The 25,419-nt window shown below is 44.6% G+C and overlaps 1 protein-coding gene across 3 annotated transcripts; it reads left to right on the forward strand.

Moving 5' to 3' along the window:
- Window positions 1-1,366: 1,366 nt before the first annotated feature.
- LOC147634847 (uncharacterized) lies at window positions 1,367-24,644 on the forward strand. 3 transcript variants are annotated; one of them, XM_086804033.1, is made up of 9 exons: window positions 1,367-1,515; window positions 2,268-2,384; window positions 2,722-2,852; window positions 3,361-3,608; window positions 3,686-3,820; window positions 4,098-4,254; window positions 22,749-22,891; window positions 22,986-23,021; window positions 23,179-24,644. In XM_086804033.1, exons 3-9 carry the CDS (start codon window positions 2,765-2,767, stop codon window positions 23,998-24,000), a joined length of 1,629 nt encoding a protein of 542 aa, XP_086660159.1. In that variant the 5' UTR covers window positions 1,367-1,515; window positions 2,268-2,384; window positions 2,722-2,764; the 3' UTR covers window positions 24,001-24,644. The 3 variants fall into 3 exon arrangements, with proteins under 3 accessions (XP_086660159.1, XP_086660161.1, XP_086660160.1); XM_086804035.1 differs by having other exon boundaries at window positions 3,686-3,814; XM_086804034.1 differs by lacking the exon at window positions 1,367-1,515 and adding an exon at window positions 1,516-1,628.
- Window positions 24,645-25,419: the final 775 nt, after the last annotated feature.

Consider the following 25,419-nt stretch of genomic DNA (forward strand, 5'->3'; position numbering starts at 1 on the left):
TGCTTTGGTGAGAAATAGATAGGGTTTGGATCAATTGCAAGATTTAAGATCTTTCAATTCTTTATCTCAACCTCTCTAAGGTGTAGGTTGATGTTGAGAAGGTTCTTGTTACCTAGCTTCTCAAATGATGTTGGTGGGCTCACTCATGTGTGAATACATGCATGGTATTACCAATAAGAGAATTGTGCACAACTGTATTACCTTGAGGGTATACAAATACCGACTTGAGCGTAAAACTTTTAAGTCTAAACATTGCCTTGGGTAATTGACTCAAGGATTAATAGATAAGAAATCAAGTATGGTTGGATCACCTGGGGTATTGAGACTTAAAGGTTTCTACCGAACTATGTGTCAGTGAAAATTATCACCAGGCTAGATAACATGTATGACTTGCGAAGGAGTCATAACATGAGTCAAAGGTAGACCTTATACTTCGCGCAATAAATCAAAGAAGCACAAATGATGGTTACATGGTCGAGACTAGAACACTGTTGTTAGGTATACAAATACCGACTTGAGTGTAAAACTTTTAAGTCTAAACATTGCCTTGGGTAATTGACTCAAGGATTAATAGATAAGAAATCAAGTATGGTTGGATCACCTGGGGTATTGAGACTTAAAGGTTTCTACCGAACTATGTGTCAGTGAAAATTATCACCAGGCTAGATAACATGTATGACTTGCGAAGGAGTCATAACATGAGTCAAAGGTAGACCTTATACTTCGCGCAATAAATCAAAGAAGCACAAATGATGGTTACATGGTCGAGACTAGAACACTGTTGTTAGGTTTCATATCTCGACACACAGACTCCTCAGTTGTATAAAGCATCACTTGAAAAGGCAAACTATGGACTCAAGATCTTGGGATAAATTTGTAGGGATTCGTGTTCTTGCTTGCTTGATTCATTTTCCACATACATACTTATAGATTGGTTAGAATTGTGTATGTGAATGTCGACAGGTGTGTAGTTCAACTGGTAGAACGGTTGGGTTCCACGATGGGGACCCGAGTTTGATGCCTGGGGACTACACGACGGATGGCATGCTTGTTGAGCTGATGGTATATATCCACCTTCCCAACAAGAGAATTGTGTACATGAAAGAGGAAGCTACTGGAGTGCTTCTAGAGTAATTGAGCAGCAAGCTATGGAAGTTGCATCAACTCTTCGACAAATCCCCACCATGGCTCATGCTAAGGCGATATAAGAAATATAGCTTAAGAGTTGGGGTGTGTGTGCATGCGTGTGATGATACGTGTGTTGTGTGTGCATGTGTGTGTGCGTGTGCGTGTGCGCGTTTTGATAAGTGTGTGTGTGTGTGGGTGATGATACGTGTGTGATGGTGTGTAAATGGGCACCAAATGGGCCTAATTTGTCCAAGCTATGATGGGAGAAAAGATTAACGATAATGATATAATGAAAAATAAAGTGGAAGAAGGATCAAAACCTTGCAAATTATTTCCAATCATATTCATCTTCCTCTGAGAAAGAGGATTAAAGCCCGAAATTTCCGGGTGAGTTTCTGTCTGCCTGTCCGACCCATGTTTTTCTGCATTTACAACAAGGGTTATGTTAATTGTGATTAACGGATTTGGACGATTCAACCCATCACTTATCAAAATCAGAAGTGGGTACACGCAGTTCTTTTTTTTTTTTTTTTTGGGGGGGGGGGGGTTGTTTTAATCATTTCTGTTGCAGAGCAGGTCAGGTGTATGCACAGTCTTTCAAATTGGCATGCATGTATAAAGGGTTTTTATCTGTATATAGAGTCTATATGTTTGGCCATGTATGAGAAGGCTGTATGTTTGTATGAGTATGTAGACGGCCATATTTATGCACCTACGCAAGGAATGTATTCATGTAGAAGGCTATATGTATGCATATCCATCCATATACATTGTATACAACGGCTGTATGTATGTATATGCATCCAAAAACAATCTATGTGATGTATTTATGCATTCATAAGGCCATATGTATGTAATCATGTGTGTATGTAGGTGTAATATGTCTATGTACGCTTCTATGCTCAAAGGATGTATGTGTGTATTTTAGCTTACATCATAAGGCCATATGTATAATACTTATGTCTGTATGCTAGTATGCAATCTTGATCTATGTATGTTTCTATCGTTAAAAGATGTGTGTGTGTGTATTTTACTTCATATCCAGAAGGCCATATGGATGTATTTATGTATGTCTGTTTGTCTGTATAAGCATGTTACTCTATTTTAGTGTTTTTTAATGCTTCAATTCATCTATGCAGGTAGTGATGTTGTAGTTTGATTCTTGGATAAGCCTTAGCTGGAAGGCATGAACAGTGCATTCAATGACCAGATTTTAGCTAAAAAGCTGAACAATTCGCAACAACAGAGTGTAAAAAGTACTCTTTCATACTCTCCAAATCAAGTTTTACATCACGAAAACAATCTATGTGATGTATTTATGCATTCATCTTACATCCATAAGGTGCAATGTGTGTCTCTGCTCAAAGGATGTATGTGTGTATTTCAGCTTACATCCGTAAGGCCATATGTATAATACATATGTCTGTATGCAAGTATGCAATCATGATTTATGTATGTTTCTATTTTCAAAAGATGTATGTATTTTGCTTCATATCCAATAGGCCATATGGATGTATTTATGTATGTGTGTACGTCTATATATCCATGTTATTATCTTTTAATGTTTTCTAATGCTTAAATTCATTTATGCAGGTAGTGGTGTTGTAATTGGATTTTTTTTTCCGAGGTTAAGCCTATGCTGGAAGGGATGAATAGTGCATTCAATGACCAGATTCTAGCTGAAAAGCTGAAAAAGTTGAACAATTCACAACAGAGTATAGAAAGTACTCTTTTATACTCTCCAAAATCAAGTTTTATGTTTTCTTGGTTCTCATTATCTCATGATGCTAAGTGTCAGATTTTGCTTCTAGTTAATTTCTGGCTGTTATGTTCAAATTATAATGTTTGACATCTTGGTGAAAGCAAGCGATGAATGCATCATACATCGTTTGATTCTGATCAGTACATATCCCTGGTTGGCTTGTCATTCTGAATTACAACCCAAATGGCCCATGGACTTTTGTATGCATGTATGTTGTACGTCTGTAGGTAGGTATGCTTGATGTTTGACACTTTCTATCTGTCATGGCATTATCTCCACTTGGCTTCTGAACTTAAACCCAAATTATATATGTGTTTGTGTGTGTGTATGATGTTTGGATTGTCAATTTCGATTTGTCATGGCATATCTCCAGTTGACTTATCGTGCTGCCAAAATGGATTTTGGCACTTCTGTATGTATGTATGTATGTGTATATTTCTGTGACAACTTTTCCTCCTTATTCCATCCAGCGCTGTCTCATTGGTGCATTTTCCACCGCAAGAAAGCACAACTGGTTGTGGAGACTTGGGACAAGCAGCTTCGAGAGCTACCAAAGGAGCAACGCATACCCTTTTTGTACCTTGCCAATGACATTCTACAAAATAGCAGGCGTCGTGGTGGAGAGTTTGTTACAGAATTCTGGAAAATACTACCCGGAGCCTTAAAGGATGTGATCGAGAAAGGCGGCGACCAAGCACACAATGTTGTGTTACGGTTGGTAAGTTACCCGAAAAGGTTTATCTTCATACACATGCTTGAGGTCACAGCCTTATTATTTGATGTCTGTTTGGACAGGTAGATATATGGGATCAAAGGAAGGTTTTTGGATCAAGAGCCCGAACTTTGAGAGAGGAACTACTTGGGAAAGACCCTCCGGCAGATTTATCAGAGCAGCGTGTCAAATCAAACCACACCATCAAAATCGTAAGGGTAACATCAATGCCAAGCACACGCGTGGGAGCAATTCGCTTTGAAAACATTTAGGATTTCTCTACTTTTTTTTTTCTTATGAATGTATTTATGCAAACGCATGCATGTATGTATGCATGCGTGAATGCATGCATGCTATGTATGTATATATGTTTGCATGCATGCGGATATGTATGTATATATTTTGGGGTATTCAATGAATGCTTCTTATTGATTTTATTATTGCTGGTTTTTTTTTTCTTTTTTCTTTTTTGGGGGGGGGGGGGTTGGGCTACAGAAAGTTCCAGCTGGTGGCATTCAGGAAAAATTGACTTCGGCGTATCGATCTGTGCATGATGTTGCATCTGATGAGGATGCGACTTTGGGTAGATGCAATGCTGCGGTCATCCGCATTGAAGGCTTGGAAAAGGAAGCGAATGCTCTTCAAAGTTCTCGTGAGTGTTTTCTTTTTTTTTTTGTTTTTTATCTACACACAAGCTTGCGCACACACGTAGTACATACATACATATGTATGTACGTACATATGTATGTACGTACATATGTACAACATATATATTCATAAACATACATACTGATGGTATTAGGGTCAGGGCTTACACAGGTGGAGGTAAGCTAAGGGGGATGAAAGCTATCCATGGAGTGTGTTGAGAGAGAGAGAGAGAAATGTGCGAAAACTCAAGAGACAGGGTATTGCATGACTCGATGATGATTAGATTGATTGTTGATGTGATTGACTCTCATGTTGAGCTTGATATAAGATCTTGACCCCACATGATTGTGCCTACATTAGTCTTAACCCCCTAGCTCTAAGCAAGGTATGACACGGAAACAAGGCCTTTTATAACATTAATGCATTACAAAATGGAAAACACACAGAGATTATTTAATTTAGTTTTTGGGGGACTTCTCGGGTAGAGAACCCATGACTCACACACAGAACAACTCAAAAGGCCTAATCATTATCTTCTTTCTTGAGAGAAAGATTATCCATTGCTGACAGCTGTGAATGCTTTGTCTTTTGTTGTTGTGGAAGCTTCTGGTATGTCTTCATCTTCTTCTTCTTGGACAAGATTGGCATGTGTTTGTTCTTGTTCTTTGGCCATCCTTTTGAAGCATCGGTCCTCTGTGTGTCCGAGCCTCTTACAGAAGTTGCACCTTGGATGTTTTCCCTTTGCCTCTCCCTGTGAACATGGCATTCTTTGGCTGGAATGCAGCTTTTTCTTGTTCTGTGAGGCGGCGGTATTCATCTACAAGGACGACTATCATTTCATCTTAGGATATTTCTCGAGCCACCCTCACTATAGTCAGGGTTTCGGAGTATTTTGAAACCCCTTCTATGCTGGATAGAAGCATTGTTTTCCTATCATCTTCATCACGTTTTCCTTCAGATTGGCAAGTTGTTGAAGGATTGAGCCTCAATGGCTCAAGTGTTCTCCCAGGGTAGTACTTTCATTCATTGAAATATTTTTTCTTGAGAAACAGCTTAAGAGTTATTAATTTTGTTACCAAATGGATTCTCAACTGCCAGGCTCAAACCTTATCGGAACCTTGATTTTTTGTAGGCTCCATGTCGGTGCCTGTGACCACATTCCACACTCCATCCCTCATCATAAGATGTTGGAATGGATTCTTGCCCTCCGCTTCTCACGTCGCCATGTGGCATTCTATTATCCCACATAGTGGATTGGGGTCAACTTAACTCGTCTATATAGGGAAAAATGCCCCTTGGTCTCCCCTCATCCCTCACCTTTATTGGTGGTCTCATGGGATGTTTGGGTGGGGGGGATCAGGCTGATTGATGGCTGTCTTCCGCGTGCTGCGCCTCTATTTCGCTTGGTGCTTTGTGTTCCACGTTCTTTCATGGTATCAGAGCCTCGTCGGCTCGTGCTCCTCGGCTTCGGGCTTCACATCCCAGGGGGTGTTGGAATGGATTCTTGCTCTCCACTTCTCACGTTGCCATGTGCAATCTATTATCCCTCATAGTGGGTTGGGGCCAACTTAACCCCTCTATATAGGCCACAATGCCCCCTGGTCTCCCCTCATCCCCCACCTTTATTGGTGGTCTCATGGGATGTTTGGGTGGGGGGGGACCCGGTCGATTGATGGCCGTCTTCTGCGTGTTGGTGCTCCACGTTCCACGTTCTTTGTCTGCCAGGTAGGAAAGTTGGAGCTATTGAATTTTTGTAGTGTAGTGTTGTACTTGTCGGTCTCCATAGATCTTCTCCCCGAGTTTCGGAGATGATAATGAGCACGATGATGCCTTATGTTGTCTTTCAGCTGCAGCTGCAGGTCATCCTATTGGGCTGCTGAAGGCTGAAGTAGGCGATGCAACATGGTAGGAGTGGGGAGGCTGTTAGAATGCACAAGCACGGAAACAAAACACAAACGAACACACTATCATGTGCAAAGGTTTTGCCCATGGACATGTCCTGAAGCTAGTCCTGAAGGGGCAGCCAGAAAAAGAGATTAGAACCAGGGATTTTGGAGCATGAAGTGCAGATTTGGCAAGTGTTGGACTAGGAGAAGGACAAGGATGACCCGTCATCTGCGTAGAGGTGCAGAAAGCTGCTGCTGGCTGCAAAATGGGCTGTTGGCTGCATGGAGAACAGGTCGGGAGCTGCATTTATTATGATGATGTCCAGTCGGCTGGCCGAATAGCAGTCGGCCAGCTCTCTAGTGTCAAATCCCCATAGGACCTCCTCGTAGAACTCTCTTGGTAACCGACTCGAAACCTGCAAACAAACCAAACAAACAAGAAGGGGGTGCAGGCCTGACTCACCCCCCAACCACGACAGCCGTGGGCAAGCCCACAGACTTGGTTGTCCCCACCGAGCCACGAGCTGAGCTAACTAGATGGACGTAGCAACCAATCTCTACCTCGCGACATCCCATACCGCCACGAAGCTACCTTCGCGGACCTCAAGACTGCTGCCGGCCTCGGCTGCATAAAGCAGGTGCACGTCTGCACTAGATCCAGGCTCCAGACCATAGAGCTCTCACAAATCACGCGAGACTCTATATGACTAATGACTAACCTTGGCCACCCTTTTATAAGCTCTTGGCCGGTCATCAGGCGTCCACACTTGGGCGCTCGCCCGTCCATACTTGGGTGCCCGCTTGTTCGTCTATCCCTAACTCAGCTCGCCAATCTGCCTGCCTAGCTCCAAGCTTCCCCAAACCTCAAAGTTAGTCTTGTGTGTGTGTAGCACACGGTAGATGCACACTGTGCACATGACATACTCCCCTTCCTCTAAGAGCTCACTCCTGAGCTCACTAAAAAGCCAGGGTAATCTCTCTGAAGAGTAGTCAATGTCTCCCATGTAGCGTTCTTCTCAACACGATCCTTCCACTTGATCTTGTATTCCGTGATAAGCGTATTACGTAATCTTCTTTCACGAAATCCAAGAATCTTTTCAGGTTCGTGTGGAACAAATGTCATGTCTTCGATATCTATGATTTCTTGAGGAGTAACTAACTGGTCTGTTCCATCCAGTACTTCCTTAAGTCTACTGACATGAAATATAGGATGAACTTTCACATGAGAAGGCAAATCCAATTCATATGCAATTGAACCAATCCGTTGTGTAATACGAAATGGTCCACAGTATCTAGGGGATAATTTCGGAGATCAACCTGTCCGTAAAGTCTCGGAATCTTTCGGAACTCGCAAATACACCATCGTTCCTTCAGAGAACTCTCTGGGTGAACGATGTCTATTAGAATAAAATCTGTCTCGGTCTTGAGCACTTCTAATAGATTCCTTCGCAACTTGTAACATTTCTTGCATATCTTGCAAAAAATTATGTGCTGCATCATGCTGAAGTCCTGAGAATACCACTGTAACCGGTGATCTAGGTTGAAACCCATACATAAGCATGAAAGGACTAAAACCTGTACTCGTATGCTTAGTACTGTTATATGCAAATTCTAACATAGGAGGATAATCCTCCCATGAATTCTGTCTTTTGGATACATATGCTCGAAGCATATCCTCCAAAATATGATTTACTCTTTCAGTCTGGCCATCAGATTGAGGATGATCTGAGGAACTCAAATTCAAAGTTGTTTCCAACTTCTCAAAAATAAGTTTTCAAAAATCACTCGTAAACTTAGAGTCCCTATCACTGACTATGTCCTGTGGTAACCTGTACAGTTTAAACAATTGCTCAATAAATTGTCGTGCTAATTGCATAGCTGTAATGGTCTTTCGGGTCGGTAAAAATCTAACCATTTTTGTCAAGCGATCTACCACAACCCAAATAGAATCGTGGCCTTGATGTGTTCTTAGCAATCCGGTAATAAAATCCATGGAAATACTTTCCCATTTATTACCTGGGATTTGCAAAGGATGCAACAACCCAGCCTGTCTAAAGCGTTGAGCTTTATTTGCTTGACAAATTTGACACTTGAGAACATAATCTTCTACATACCCTTTCATTTTTGGCCAATAAAAAGTGTGTTTCACTAACAATAGTGTCTTGTTTACACCAGGGTATCCAGCAGAAGGGGCGTCGTGACACTCCTTAAGAATCTTGGACCTAATGTCCGGGATCTGTGGTACACAAATTTTGTCATTACGGAATAGTAAACCATTCCGAATCATCCATTGGCCTCCTGCAGCCTGAATGGTAGACTGCTCAGTCATTTAGTCTTGGTCAATCAATGAGCTCCCGTCCTGGATCTTCTGCCAAAATGGACCAAAATAACTATCAGTCCTGCAAAGCCCTCTCAATGACTGAAATAAGTCAGTAGAAATCTCGGTGAACGACAAAGTATTCACCTCTCTAATTCGACTAAGCGCATCTGCAACACTATTCATGGACCCTTTTTGATAGCGAATCTCAAAATCAAATCTTGCATTAACTCAGCCCAACGAGCTTTCCTTCCTCTCAAATCATCCGCATCACACACATACTTGATTGACTGATGATCAGTCAATACCACAAACTTGGAGCCATATAAATAATGTCTCCAAACCTTGAGAGCATGAATCACAGCATAAAGCTCCTTCTCAAGGGTTGGCCAACGAGATTGAGTGCCGTCTAGCTTTTTATTTTCAAAAGCAATAGGTCTATCATCTTGAAATAGAGCAGCCCCGATGGCATAGTCGTTGGCATCAGTTTCAAGAACATAAGGCCGACTAGGATCGGGTAATGCTAAGATAGGTGCTTCCTTGACTTTATCTTTCAAAAGTCTGAAGGCCATATCCAAATCATTATTCCAAGTGATAGGCTAATTTAACTTACATCCACAACCTTTCAACAGGTCGGTCATCGGTAGTGTGAGCTGAGAGTACTCCCGCACAGATTTCCGAAGAAAAACAACAAGACCGAGAAAAGAACGAAGTTGTTTCACTATTCGTAGTATAGGCCAGTCCAGAACCTTCTGAACTTGGTCATAGTCAATGCTCAATCCATCTCTAGTGATCTTGTGTCCCAAGTAAATGATGTCTGTAATAAAAAACTCACATTTACTTAACTTAGCATATAGTCGATTCTGTTTTAAAATAGATAAGACAATCGTGAGGTGTCTAACATGATCCTCAAGAGTACGACTATATATCAAAATATCATCCAGGAACACCACCACAAATTTCCCCAAATGTTCACGAAAAAGATCGTTCATCATTTGCTGGAAAGTGACTGGAGCATTGGTTAATCTAAAAGGTAATACGAGAAACTCGTAATGGCCATACCTAGTCCAAAAGGCGGTTCTTTCGACATGCCTTTCATGAATACATATCTGGTGATAGCTAGTACGTAAATCTATCTTCGTGTTATATTTTGCTCCTGCTAACCGGTCAATCAGGTCATCTGATCTAGGGAGAGGATAACGGTTCTTAATTGTCAGCTTGTTCAATCTCTTGTAATCTATACACATTCTCCAGGTGTTGTTCTTTCTTCTAAGCAACACAGGTGCATCCCAAGGTGATTTACTTGGACGGATCTGGCCCATCCTTAGATAATCTTCGAGTTGTTTAGACAACTCATCTTCCTCAGCTTGGTTCATCCTGTAAGGTGGAATACTAACAAGATGAGCACCATGGATCAAGTCAATACGATGATCTACTCCCCTTTCAGGAGGTAAGCCCGATGGCAGCTCCTTAGGAAATACATCTTGAAACGAATCAAGTATCTTCTGTAATTCTTTGCTTTCAAATACACTTAATTCATTGACATCCATAGATTGTATGAGAAATGAAGAAAGTGGAATTAATACACAATGGAAAGCGGTATACAAAGAAGAATCCATTATATTTCCAAAATCAACTGTATTTACAAGAGGTCCCTGAGAGATATGTATATAATCACCTAAGATACTAAACTATGTACTAGAGCGAGAGAGTACAGTAACTGACGTACCTGTCAAATCCCCATAGGACCTCCTCGTAGAACGCTCTTGGTAACCAACTCGAAACCTGCAAACAAACCAAACAAACAAGAAGGGGGTGCGGGCCTGACTCACCTCCCAACCACGACAGCCGTGGGTAAGCCCACAGACTTGGTTGTCCCCACCGAGCTACGAGCTGAGCTAACTAGATGGACGTACCGACCAATCTCTACCTTGCGACGTCCCATACCGCCACGAAACTACCCTCGCGAGCCTCGAGAGTGTTGCCGGCCTCGGCTGCATAAAGCAGGTGCACGTCTGCACTAGATTCAAGCTCCAGACCATAGAGCTCTCACAAATCACGCGAGACTCTATATGACTAATGACTAACCTTGGCCACCCTTTTATAGGCTCTTGGCCTGTCATCGAGCATCCACACTTGGGTGCCCGCCCGTTAGTCCATCCCTAACTCAGCTCGCCAATCTGCCTGCCTAGCTCCAAGCTTCCCCAAACCTCGAAGCTAGTCTTCGGGCGCCCAAGTGTGGACGCCGATGACCGGCCAAGAGCCTATAAAAGGGTGGCCAAGGTTAGTCATTAGTCATATAGAGTCTCGCGTGATTTGTGAGAGCTCTATGGTCTGGAGCCTAGATCTAGTGCAGACGTGCACTTGCTTTATGCAGCCGAGGCCGGCAACAGTCTCGAGGCCCGCGAGGGTAGCTTTGTGGCGGTATAGGACGTCGTGAGGTAGAGATTGATCGGTACGTCCATACTTGGGTGCTCGCCCGTTGGTCTATCCCTAACTCAGCTCGCCAATCTGCCTACCTAGCTCCAAGCTTCCCCAAACCTCGAAGCTAGTCTTGTGTGCGTGTAGCACACGGTAGATTCACACTGTGCACATGACATCTAGTCACTTCAAGGGCCTATGTAAGGGCGCTAAAGCTCATAGTTAGAGTCATTCACTCCCTTATGGAGTGGGTCAAGGATTTAGAACTGTTTTAGGTGTTTCCACCTTTTCATGGAAGGCAGCCCATGGCTGCAAGAACCTATGTACCATATGAAGATACTGAATTTCCTTCTATCTCTCTCTCTCTCTCTTCTTTGTGCGTTTTTGTCAAATCCCCACGGATCCCCTCGTGATCGATCTTGGTTCGAAACTCGAATCCTGCAAACAAACAAACAAACAAACAAGCAAGGGGGTGCAGGCCTGACTCACCTCCCAACCATGACAACTGTGGGCAAGCCCACAGTCTTGGCTGTCTCCAACGAGCCACGAGCCGAGCTAACTAGGATGACGTACCGACCAATCTCCTCCTCGCGATGTCCCATACCGCCACGAAGCTGCCCTCGCGGGCCTCGAGATTGCTGTCGGCCTCGGCTGCACAAAGCAGGTGCACGTCTGCACTAGATCCAGGCTCCAAGACCATAGAGCTCTCACAAACTCGCGAGACTCTCTATAATACAATAACTAATCTTGGCCACCCTTTTATAGGCTCTTGGCCGGTCATCGGGCGTCCACACTTGGCCGCTCGCCCGTCCACACTTGGCCGCCCGTCCATACTTGGATGCCCGCCCGTTAGTATTTCCCTAACTCAGCTCGTTAATCAGCCTGCCTAGTTCCAAGCTTCCCCAAGCCTCGAAACTAGTCTTGCATGCGTATAGCACACGGTAGATACACACTGTGCACATGACATACTCCCCTTCCTCTAAGAGCTCACTAAAAAGCCAGGGTAATCTCTCTGAAGAGTAGTCAATGTCTCCCATGTAGCGTCCTCCTCAACACGATCCTTCCACTTGACTTGATCTTGTATTCCGTGATAAGCGTATGACGCAATCTTCGTTCACGAAATCCAAGAATCTTTTCAGGTTCGTACGGAACAAATGTCATGTCCTGGACATCTATAATTTCTTGAGGAGTAACTAACTGATCTGCTCCACCCAGTACTTCCTTAAGTCTACTGACATGAAATACAGGATGAACTTTCACATGAGAAGGCAAATCCAATTCATATGCAACTGAACCAATCCGTCGTGTAACACGAAATGGTCCACAGTATCTAGGAGATAATTTCGGAGATCTACCTGTCCGTAAAGTCTCGGAATCTTTCGGAACTCGCAAATACACCATCGTTCCTTCAGAGAACTCTCTAGGTGAACGATGTCTATTAGAATAAAACCTGTCTCGGTCTTGAGCACTTCTAATAGATTTCTTCGCAACTTGTAACATTTCTTGCATATCTTGCAAAAAATTACGTGCTGCATCATGCTGAAGTCCTGAGAATCCTACTGTAACAGGTGATCTTGGTTGAAAACCATACATAAGCATGAAAGGACTAAACTCTGTACTCGTATGCTTAGTACTGTTATATGCAAATTCTAACATAGGAATATAATCCTCCCATGAACTCTGTCTTTTGGATACATATGCTCGAAGCATATCCTCCAAAATCTGATTCACTCTTTCAGTCTGGCCATCAGATTGAGGATGATCTGAGGAACTCAAATTCAAAGTTGTTTCCAACTTCTCAAAAATAAGTTTCCAAAAATCACTTGTAAGAGTCCCTATCACTGACTATGTCCTGCGGTAACCCGTACAGTCTAAACAATTGCTCGATAAACTGCCGAGCTAATTGCGTAGCTGTAATAGTCTTCCGGGTCGGTAAAAATCTAGCCATTTTTGTCAAGCGATCTACCACAACCCAAATAGAATCGTGGCCTTGATGTGTTCTTGGCAATCCGGTAATAAAATCCATGGAAATACTTTCCCATTTATTACCTGGGATTTGCAAAGGATGCAACAACCCAGCCTGTCTAAAGCGTTTAGCTTTATTTGCCTGACAAATCTGACACTTGAGAACATAATCTTCTACATACCCTTTCATCTTCGGCCAATAAAAAGTGTGTTTCACTAATGATAATGTCCTGTGTACCCCAGGGTGTCCAGCAGAAGGGGCGTCGTGACACTCCTTAAGAATCTTGACCTAATGTCCGGGATCTGTGGTACACAAATTTTGTCATTACGGAATAGCAAACCATTCCGAATCATCCACTGACCTCCTGCAGCTTGAATGGTAGACTGCTCAGTCACCGAGTCTTAGTCAATCAATGAGCTCCCGTCCTGGATCTTCTGCCAAAATGGACCAAAATAACTATCAGTTCTGCAAAGCCCTCTCAATGACTGAAATAAGTCAGTAGAAATCTCGGTGAACGACAAAGTATTCACCTCTCTAATCCGACTAAGCGCATCTGCAATACTATTCATGGATCCTTTCCGATAACGGATCTCAAAATCAAAATCTTGCATTAACTCTGCCCAACGAGCTTTCCTGCTACTCCCGTACAGATTTCCGAAGAAAAACAACAAAACCGAGAAAAGAACGAAGTTGTTTCACTGTTCGTGGTATAGGCCAGTCCAAAACCTTCTGAACTCGGTCATAGTCAATGCTCAATCCATCTCTAGTGATCTTGTGTCCCAAGTAAATGATGTCGGTCATAAAGAACTCACATTTACTTAACTTAGCATATAGTCGATTCTGTCTGAAAATAGATAAGACAATCGTGAGGTGTCTGACATGATCCTCAAGAGTACGGCTATATATCAAAATATCATCCAGGAACACCACCACAAATTTTCCCAAATGTTCACGAAAAAGATCGTTCATCATTTGCTGGAAAGTGGCTGGAGCATTGGTTAACCCAAAAGGTAATACGAGAAACTCGTAATGGCCATACCTAGTCCGAAAGGCGGTTCTTTCGACATGCCTTTCATGAATACGTATCTGGTGATAGCCAGTACGTAAATCTATCTTCGTGAAATATTTCGCTCCTGCTAACCGGTCAATCAGGTCATCTGATCTAGGGAGAGGATAACGGTTCTTAATGGTCAGCTTGTTCAATCTCTTGTAATCTATACACATTCTCCAAGTATTGTCCTTCTTTCTCCTGAGCAACACAGGTGCACCCCAAGGTGATTTACTTGGACGGATCTGACCCATCCTCAAATAATCTTCTAGTTGTTTAGCCAACTTATCTTCCTTGGCTTGGCTCATCCTATAAGGTGGAATACTGACAGGATGAGCACCAGGGATCAAGTCAATACGATGATCTACTGTCCGTTCAGGTGGTAAACCCGATGGCAGTTCCTTAGGAAATACATCTTGAAACGAATCAAGTATCTTCTGTAATTCTCTGCTTTCAAACACACTTAATTCATTCACATCCATGGAAGGGATGAGAAAAGAAGAAAGTGGAATCAATATACAATGGAAAGCGGTATACAACGAAGAATCCATTATATTTCCAAAATCAATTGTATTTACAAGAGGTTCCTGAGAGGGATGGATACAATCACCTAATATACTATACTTGGTGTCCCTATGTTGAAAAGAAAAAATATGACTAGACCAATCTATCTGGACGTCGAGAGTCTTAAACCACTCAATCCCTAATAACAAGTCTACATTTTCCAGATGCATAACATAGCATTCGAGAGTATCTTTGTAGTCCTGAATCTAGATTGGAAGCATCTCCACCTTGCGATCCCAAACTTGTCTGCCCGCAGGTAGACGTACCTCATAGGTATGGTCGCTGAGTGTCGTATCAAGACTCAATTTCTGCACAAGTTTGCAGTTAATAAAATTATGCGAACTACCAGGGTCTAAACGCGGAGAAGATCATGCATGCCAAATACCTTAGAATTGAACAGACAATCAGAACAAGTACTAGGGCGAGAAAGTACAGTAATTGACGTACCTGTCAAAGACAACTGGTTAGCTGTCTTTGGCTTGGGTCCTGCGTTTGACTTGGTACCCTTTTGCTTCGGGCACTCGTTATGCATGTCCCCTTTTTCTTCGCAGATAAAACAACGTCCTTCCTTCTTGAGCTTCAAAGCCCTAAGGAGTCGTTTCTTCTTCGCTGGTGTCGAACTTGAATTCTTTGAAGGTTGGTCCGAAGACTTTCCTTCTGTCGTGTTAGCCATAGGTGCGGAGAACTTTCTTTTATGCTTGTTCCCGTGCTCGGTAACGGGTTTCGACTTGGAAGAGACCATCGTATCATCATAGATACGAGCTGAATGAATGGCCTCGTCCAAAGTTTTACATTTGTTATTTTTAACTTGTAATCGGTACGAGTCTAGTAAACCAGCTACGAAAAACCCCAAAAGAGTAGTGGGATCCATCTTTGTAGCTTTCATCTGCAAGTCACGAAACTTCTGGAGGTAGACCTCATAAGTGAGGTGCTGCGAGGTCATGGTCAAAGCTGAAAACCGGGCAACAACATCATAGTCATCCTCTTTCTTGAGGAATTCTTTCTTGAAGATATCTTCAAATTGTGCCCAAGTCGCTGGCTTTGGGTTCAGTTCCTTCCACCAAAGCAAAGCTTTGCCGGACAGGAAACCTGCTGCTAATTGGATCTTCTTTCCATCATCATATGGATGAAACTGAAAGTGAACTTGCCACTTATGTAGCCAAGTGTCCACGATCTCCTTGGTTCGCTGCTTTTGCTCGCCCCCGAACGGTTCCGGAGTAATATTGGGGCCTAAAGCAGAGGCCAAGGTATCCATTCCCGAGAAAGTAGAGAGGGTAGTGGTCAATAGAGCGATGGAGTTCTGCAAAGCTTGCATCTGGGCTGCGATTTGTGCCTGACGTTCCGTCGAAGAAGCTTCGAGAGCTACTTTGAACTCTTGGAAATCTGATTTTGACACAAAGTCGTCAAAAAAGATCGGCATCGGTACCTTCCGTAGCCGGCAAGCCTTCGCGTTCCACGAGGGGCTCCAACTCTGATTCTTCGGTCGACATCGTGAAGAGGGTACGTGCAGAGAAAATTCGATCTTTGCACGATGAAAGTGCGAGCGAACTTGAGAGCTTGAGAGCTTGAAAACTTGAGAACTTGAGAGATGTGTGGCAAGAAGCCCACGTGAGGGGTTTATAAAGGTTTCCCAAAAGCCAAAAAATCTCCAAAAGCTAGGCTTAGCTTTTGCTTTAGCTTTTGTGTTTTTTTTCTTGAATAAATATATAAATATAAATATATATATAAATAAATAAATATATATATATATATATGAATATATATATATATATATATATATATATATATATGGATATATGTATATTCTATTGTCTTTAAAAAAAATAAACATCTTGAAACCTTTGAAACCTTGGAGAGTTCTTTTAAAACTTTAAAAATTTTAAACTCTAAAAAAACGAAAGCTAAAAACGTGCTTTCCTTGTTTTTTTTTTTCTCCAGGAATAACCCGTCGGTAGCTGCTGACGTCAACCACTAGGTTTCCTGCCGGCCCTGCGCTTCTCGCCAGCGTGCTTTCATCAACCATCGCCTGCGAGACAGCTCTGCATAGGTGTGGTCACCCGTCCACGTGCGCCTGGGCGCTGCCTGGATTGGCTGCGCAGGCCTGGCCTGGGCGCTGCCTGGCTGGTTGTGCTGCCTGGCTGGAGCGCCTGCGTAGGCCTGGGCTGGCCTGGGCGCCTGCCCGCCTGGCCTAGGCGCCTACATGGGCCTGGCTGCCTGGCCACGTAGGCCCATGCGCCCGCCTGCAGGACCGCCAACACAGACCCGATAGACAACGCTAGTAGCGCACAAACGCTCTCTCTCTCACTCTCTCTCTCTCGTTCAAAGCAGAAAAGCAAACGTGCTTTTTCTCTTTTTTTTCTGTTTTCTCTCATGCGATTGCACAAAAACGACTCCTCTTCCTTGCAAAGCAAGCGACCCTTACTACACTACCATCTCCCATCAACATGGGTGTTTTTTATGAAGAAAAAACACATACAAAATCTGAAAACTGCAGTATGCACGGAAAAAACAGCAAGCTTTTTAACACATACCGTTCTTCGACCTCATCTTCTCTACCTACCGACTTGCTCGTTCACGAGGTATGCTCTGATACCACTGTCAAATCCCCACGGATCCCCTCGTGATCGATCTTGGTTCGAAACTTGAATCCTGCAAACAAACAAACAAACAAACAAGCAAGGGGGTGCAGGCCTGACTCACCTCCCAACCATGACAGCCGTGGGCAAGCCCACAGTCTTGGCTGTCCTCACCGAGCCACGAGCTGAGCTAACTAGGATGACGTACCGACCAATCTCCTCCTCGCGACGTCCCATACCGCCACGAAGCTGCCCTCGCGGGCCTCGAGATTGCTGTCGGCCTCGGCTGCACAAAGCAGGTGCACGTCTGCACTAGATCTAGGCTCCAAGACCATAGAGCTCTCACAAACTCGCGAGACTCTCTATAACACAATAACTAACCTTGGCCACCCTTTTATAGGCTCTTGGCCGGTCATCGGGCGTCCACACTTGGCCGCCCGCCCGTCCATACTTGGGTGCCCGCCCGTTAGTATTTCCCTAACTCAGCTTGTCAATCAGCCTGCCTAGTTCCAAGCTTCCCCAAGCCTCGAAACTAGTCTTGCATGCGTATAGCACACGGTAGATACACACTGTGCACATGACAGTTTTTTGCATCAGCATGTTCTAAGAGGTGTTTAGGGCTGAAAGAAGATTCTCAAAGCTTCCGCATGTAACACACACAGAGCAGTAGACTGCAAAGATCATAGACGGGAAACGGATTCCATTAAGACATGTGAGAGTATAACCAAGAGAGAGGCGATACGACCAATGTGGCACAACCACGCTCCTTCCTCCAGCCCACATGTGCTCATAGCCCAGTGCCCAAGGTCTGTACAATATGAGATAGAGAGAAAGCTCATGCTCCCCCTTTATATAGGCTAGGGGAGAGACAAAAATTCAGCTGGAAAATAAAGAGCACACTAATGTGATGAATAAATAACTCCAACACCCTCTCTCAGCTCGCTAGGTGATCAACACAGGATCAGCACGAGATGCACCATGGATACTCTAGCATCGCGAATACTATATACGCCTGGGTAGTAAAGCAGCAAGAAGCCAAAACTCGCACTCCCCTGAGCACATGAAGATGTTGATACCACATGCCGTGGTCACGCATAGCTCCATGGATAGCTTGTCATGACACCATAGAATCCCTCTCTTGAGCGTTACTATGCCCGACGTGTCCCCCCATGCGTGAACAAGATGATGAACCACACCGGCTCGATGTCAAAACACCCACAATGGACCTGAAGGCCATACCAAGCTTCAGGGATTTTCATATACGCCAGATGATGTGGGTGAACGCAAAACGCAAGGTCCATTGCACCATATAATGTGGGGCATTACCATGCCCACACCACTCTCTCACTAGCCCCTCTGTGGCTGGGAGCAACGTGAGATTGATGCACTGCTACTAGAAGGGAGAATCTGCTGTAGAGAGCAATACACAGATGAAAGAAAGAGAGAAGCTTGTGTAACTCTGCTATATACACCAATAAATCCCGGAATAATACAAGATGGAGTGTGTGGACAAGGGGCCATTTTATATAGCCCCTAGCTGCTGGTCGGCCAGCACTGAAAAAGGGTCGGGAGTCGGGCATCACAAGATACAGTCGGCCAATCATCTGGGGGAGGCCGACAGCCCATACACAGCTCCAGAAAAATACGAAAAATATGGAGTGAGGAAAAATGGGAAGACACCAAAACTTTCTTCGGAGGAGGAGGAGGAGCTAAGACCAATGCTCCCTCTGCACCACCACTAATCGTCATAGACGATAGCTTGCCCTGAGCTTGCTATACTGACTCCTCCTCAAGGAGCAAAGAGGTCAAGTTATCAAAGTCCAAAGCCCTTGATGACACCTGGCACCTCAATGCCTTAGCCACCATATCATAGTCCAGAGGAGGCTTCGTAAGCACAAGAGCGCTCAACTGCTTGGCAGACAAAGCAGCAGACAAGGTAAGTAGCTGATCATGGATGGATTTAACTCTCAAGAGGAACACCTGCATGGATTCTCCCCGAGTAAACTGGAAAGTGTAGAGCTGACCCTGAAATGTGACGGCCCTCATAGAGGACTGCCTCTCATAAAGCTCGTGCAACTTCGTCCATACCCCCCACAGCCGTGACGCCGTCTCACACATCCGAATGGCCGGTGAGATCTCCTTCGCGACGGAATGCACCAAAGCGGCAAAAGCCTTATCCTTCTCTTCCCAATCAAGTAGTGCCTCAAGATAAGCATCCTCCTGCACTGAAGTCCAGTGCGAAGTATCCCGTGGCTTGACCGGCTTCAGGGATTCTCACCTGTAGTCACAAACCAAAGATCCTTCTGGACAAACCAAGCTCTCATGCACAGCTTCCAATGAGCATAGTGAAAGAATGGCTGTAAAACAGAAAAACAGCAAATAGATCTTGCAAAGAAGCACATGTGCAAAAGAAACTGAAGTAGAAAACTTGTTATCTGCTGAAGTAGAGCACGAGGGCTGCTCGTAGGTCCATACAACCAACAGCAATGGCTGAATAATGAAGTGCTAATGATTGCAAACCCAAGCCACGCTCCTTCAAGAAGCAATTGCGTATAAAACGACCAAGTATGGTAGTTGGTGGCAGTCAGCTTCATGGAATCACTCACTGAGGGGGTGAATAGGATGGCACATGGGAAGCGGTTGAGATGAGGGTTTGTGGGAGGGGAGAAACAAGAGAAGTGGTGGTGGTGGGGAATATGGAAGGAAAAGAAACAGGAATCTGGGAAGAAGGCAGAGAAACAGGAAGCTGGGAAAGAAGAAGCCTGTGAATTTGGGGCTTGGAGCGGGGAGAAGAAAATAGAATCCCCAAGTGAGAAGAATGACTATGGCCAGAAGCCATATCTCTGATAACGCAGCAAAAATCCTCCTCTTCAACAAAGCTGATCAGAAATCAGCAAACTCCTCGAAAGCTGAGTGCAGCCAAGAGAAAGGAAGGAGAAGAAGGGATGGGAGGGTGGGAAACCAAAAGGAGAGGTAAGAAATGACTCCCCTGGGGTTAAAACCCTGTTGCAGCACCAAAATACGGGGCTGAGATCTGAAAACGTAGATCTCAGGCTGAAAACGCAGCACCTCTGTGGAAAACGCAGGTCCTCAACAGAAAATGCAGCTCCTCAGTGGAAAACGCAGCTCCACAACAGAAAATGCAGGTCCACAGCAGAAAAGGCAGCTCCTTTGTAGATGTAGATGCGGTGGATCTTTGCCTACAGTAGTAGATGTAGAAAACGTAGGTCCCTTTGCAACATTGGGCTCAGATACCATGAAAGAATCGCTGTAAAATAGAAAAACAGCAAATAGATCTTGCAAAGAAGCACATGTGCAAAAGAACTGAAGTAGAAAACTTGTTATCTGCTGAAGTAGAGCACGAGGGCTGCCCGTAGGTGCATACAACCAACAGCAATGGCTGAATAATGAAGTGCTAATGATGCAAACCCAAGCCACCTATATATAGGTTGGACAAGAGCTGGTCGGCTAGTATAAAAACAGTGGGCTGGCCGACTATGCAAAAAATACTAAAATAATGTCTTAAAAATAGACAAAAATAGCAAAAAAATATCTAAAATAAGATGAATGCATGGCCTCATAAATCTAGCCAGATACAGCATGAAATATGCACATATATGCCCAATCTAGAGATGATAATGCCAACACATAGTTAGGTCCCTTAAGTTTCTCATCAGATCTAGTGCACGGGGTGCCATAATGATGATGTGCAACGAGAAAAGCAAAACGTACAAAGTTACCTGAGCTGGAGCCGAGACGCACACGGTGGACGGTTGAAGCCACGAAACAACTGAGCAAGAGACAAATAGAAAATAGGTAAGCACAAAATGCAAACACAAACAACACACACTTGTTGAACAAGAGTGATGTGTACCTCTTCCCCTCTACCACACCGACACAGTTTTGTCGCTCAAGCAAACACAAGAGCACAGGAAGGTGTGCGACACAACGTTTGGTTCCTACGTGTGTAACCAGTAAGCTGACATGTTAACAACCCCTGTGAGTCTGTGCAAGACATGTGCAACGTGCAGACACAACTTGCACTATGTCAAATGCAGCAAATGGCCAAGGCAAAAGAAAAGGCTCCCCCTTACCCCAAAACACAAGCAAGAGGAGGGTTGAACAGCCGCCTAGGCACAAGGAGGGCCGCCCAAGTGGAGGAGGGGCAAAACGCGCATGCAGGCTGATCTGCAGCAAAACGCAAGTAAAGAGGCCGCCCAGGACTGCAATGAGGTGCACAGCCTGCAGCAGAGCACTACCACCCCCCAACCAGTAAACTAAGGCACATTTGAGGTTGACAAGGCAAAACGCAGCCATGTAGAGGAGAAAGAGCAGGTCTTCCCCCCCAGCAGTGCAATTCCTGCGATGACGTCACCAAAACGCAAGCAGGGACAGCCACCAAATGCCCAAGGACACACCTCAAGAGCCTGCAGCAACCAGCAAGAAGTAAGAGCAGCGAGGATCACGTCAACCATGAACGTTGATACCATATTAGAATGCACGAGCGCAGAAGAAAAACACAAACGAACACACACAGCAGTAGAACACAAAGATCATAGACGGGAAACAGATTCCATTAAGACATGCGCGAGTACAACCGCGAGAGAGGCAATGCAACCAATGTGGCACAACCATGCTCTCCTTCCTCCTGCCCACACATGTGCTCACAACCCAGCAGCCAAGCTCTGTACAATACGAGATAAAGAGAAATCCCCCCCCCCCCCCCCCCCCCCCCCCCTTTATATAGGCCAGGGGAGAGACAAAAAGTACAAGTTGGCTGGAAAATAAAGTGCACACTAATGAGATGAATAAATAACTCCCAACAGAGGTGCCAGCATCACAGGGTGCCAGAGGAGGTATACAATCAGCAGAAGGCAGCACAAATGGGCAGCTGTACTCTACAGGCAGCTGGTGGATGGTGGCACAGAGGAAGGTAGCGCAGATGGGCAGCTGTACTGCACAAGCGGCTGGTGGCGACTAGCAGAGGTGCAGGCGGCACAGCAGCGGTAGCTTGTGGTGCTGATGATGCAACGCCTACAGTGGGTGGAAGTGGCCAGAGAACCTTGGCAGCTGGTGGTGCGGCAGGTGGCTGCGGCAGTGGCTGCTGCACAGGAGACAGCTCAGGGTGGCACTGGCAGAGGCAATGGTGGTGGGTGGTGCTGAACGGCGGCAGCTGGTGGACGAAGGTGAGAAGGGTGTTGCAAGTCGGGAGTCATCAGGTGACGGACAGCTGTAGCAGTGCGCAGGTGAACAGCAATGCACAGGGCTAGCAAGGCAGCGAAAACCCTAAAAAGAGCTCTGATACCGATTGATGGTATTAGGGTTAGGTAAGCTAAGGGGGATGAAAGCTATCCATGGTGTGTGCGTTAAGAGAGAGAGAGAGAGAGAGAGAGAGAGAGAGAGATGTGAGAAAACTTAAGAGACGGGGTATTGCATTACTCAATGATGATTAGATTGATTGATGTGATATTAAGCTTCACTAAGTACAATGCTTTTATAGCGTTTGAGGCTCATCTGAATGACATCACTGCTTATGTCAAACAGGTATAATATCCTAACCACTCTAAGAGTGGGTTCACACACACACATACACACAAACATGGGCTCACACATATGAGAGGACATACATTCACGAGACTCCAAATCCCAACACATACATTGTCTTTATTTCAGTGCGATGTCTGTTCATAGTTCAAGGGTACCTGGGTGTGTTCTGGCAGGTGAGTTGCAGGACATAACCACTCTAGGAGAAGAGCTGCAGGAGCAGGAAAATATCCTCTCTCACTGTATTGAACAGTTAGAGATAAGTGAATTAGCAAGAGCAGCTCTCGTTTCTCACTTGAAGGAAGCATTGAGAGAACAGGTAATACCATTATTTCCTCAGTATGGAAATCTCCTCTTTTTAGAAACCTGTACTCCATTCTTATAGCAAGGGGGCTATGCCTGTGTCGTTCCAGGAGAGCAAGCTCGAGCTGATTCGATCCCAACTTCAGGTAAGGGTCTCTTCTCATGCTTTGTTGAAAGCAAAGTTAAGTCTTTACAATTCCTTGTGTTTGCATGCAGGACTCGCTGCTTTACAATTCTTTGTTTTTTCATGAGCTTGCTGGTTGAGTTCCATGCTATACTGGTGTCTTGGTCCATGTTATGCAGACTGCACAAGCTCAGGCCGAGCATTCCGGTGTTTTGCGTCAGCAGTTTTTGGCCAGCAGCAGCTCTGGCGCCGGGGAAATCGTTCAGTTTGCACCTAGAGAAAGCGAATTGGATGGTAACAGAGGTTCTTCCACAAGCCTTTCTGCAGGGGATAAGTACCAATGGCCACCTCTCCCTGCCACAGAGTGTGTGGCCTCTGTGATAGATGAATCCAAGAAGCCTGCGAGTGCAGCAACCTCTGCTGCAGCCGAAGTTGCAGCCAAGCTTGCGGCTTCGTCATCCTCAGCACAAGTGTTGACATCTGTGTTGTCGTCGATGGTGGCTGAAGAAGCATCCAACATGAGGACTGCCAGTGCACCTTTAGAGGGGCCCTCCGGCACCTTATTTTCAGATAAGAGGCGACGGATGGATGGACAAACGGATCATATCCGAACTACAGAAGGTAGCTCACCTTATGTCCACCAACAGCCTGTACCTCCCCTTCCACTACAAAGCACCAGTTTGCAACACTATTCTGGTTCTGTGCATCTGCATGCTTCCTCGTCTCAGCAGGTTCAACAGCATTATCCTCCTCCGCCCCCACTTCCACTGCAACCTCAGCACATGGGAACTTCTGCAAATATAAGCATGCAAGCATTTGGATACGCAGGAGTACTTATGCCTCCCCCACCACCCATGCAGGGCCAGTCAATGATGGGTACCCCTCAAATGGCTGCGAACCCTCACAATTCAAACGCTGGGATTTATCCAGTTCTGCAACCACCTGGAGTTGGATTTTATGGACAGCGGCCATTGCCTGCTACTCACCTTCCAAGGCATTAGGATGGTTTTTCTTCAATGTGAAGCCAATCTTTAGATCAAAGTTCACATACCAAGAATGCCTTTTGCCACAGCAGGAGTGAGTGGATATGAAATGAAATGCTCTTTTTGGGCAGCTATTTTCCTGGTCATTTGAGGCTTGCACCCGTTCATCCGAGAGCAGTAGTAGCAGGCATCGTCAAAGCCATGCTTTTATCAGGGGTTTTTTCACAGGCAGAGGCACAGCTGGATTGGGTTTGCAAGGAAGTAGAAGACGGAGGAACCAGATGGTTGACGTTTGGAGAAGCTAGAGATGCTCAGGTTATACGATAGATCGGTTTCGGCCTTTGGAAGCTATAATCTACGTCTCTCATGCCACCATTCTGTATGTGTAATGAATGGCTGGTTCCTTGTACAAACTTGTTTTATTTTCATCTCGCTTTTCCTCAGCAATGAGTGTGTCGGCTTCAACTAGGGTTTCTCTTTGGTGCGAAGACTTTGTGATTGGATCGATGAAGCTATATGGCATCTGGGCACTTTCAGTGCATTAGCAAAAAAGAAGTAAAAAGTCTGATTAGAGATAAGGTGATAATCCTCTAGTGTGTTTTTTGTGGATGCAGTTTAGTCTTCATCCCACATAACAATCTAATATCCTTTTTTTGGCACAATTTGATACTGTCTTACTGGGCACATGTCTAACAGGAGACTAGCTCGTGGGTTTACTTTAACTAAGTGCCAGGGTCTATTATTCAAGCCTAGCTGAAGGGCAGAGGCACTCTGATGCTTAGCAACCACTTTCTTAGAGTGGACACTTGGGGGCTTATTTTGATTTCACCTCAACTTCGACTTGATGTGATAACCCAAGCAGGTTCACTTCTTAGAGTACAATAGTTACTTGGTGAGCAGAAGTACCCTGCACAGAAGCCTCTGGCCATTGTCGTTTTAACCAATCAGGTTTGAATGATTTCTCAACTCTTTGGTCTCTGTAGTTTGTTGTTGTTTATCATCCAATCTACTTTGTTGGTGACCATTTCCTTGGTTATAGGAAGGCACAACATGGATTGCAGTGTAGAGTGGTGGCATTTTATTATGAGAGCCCCCTTTCCCACGTTAACTTTGTTCAGTTTTGCGAATGTGAACAATGGTCACAGTTCCTTATATTTGCACTTGCCTTTGTGCTCCTAGTGAAGGGTTGATAAAGTTGTGTATCTCAAAAAATAATATGGGATGAATATTTTATGTTATGGGCCCTAAAATCTTATTTTCTGAGGGGTTCCCTGCACATGGTATACCAATCATGATACCTTTAGTTTTTTGCTTAGCTATCATGGCCACAACATCCCAACATTTCATGTTGTCTTGCATCACAGCTCATGTTTCTTCACTATAGTTTTTATGACATTGTTGGAACTTTTGGGATTGTATGCTGAATTTAGTAACACA

The sequence above is a fragment of the Cibotium barometz genome, chromosome 10 (assembly GCF_041138505.1).
Source record: "Cibotium barometz isolate CiBa-2024 chromosome 10, ASM4113850v1, whole genome shotgun sequence".
Taxonomy (NCBI): Eukaryota; Viridiplantae; Streptophyta; class Polypodiopsida; order Cyatheales; family Cibotiaceae; genus Cibotium; species Cibotium barometz.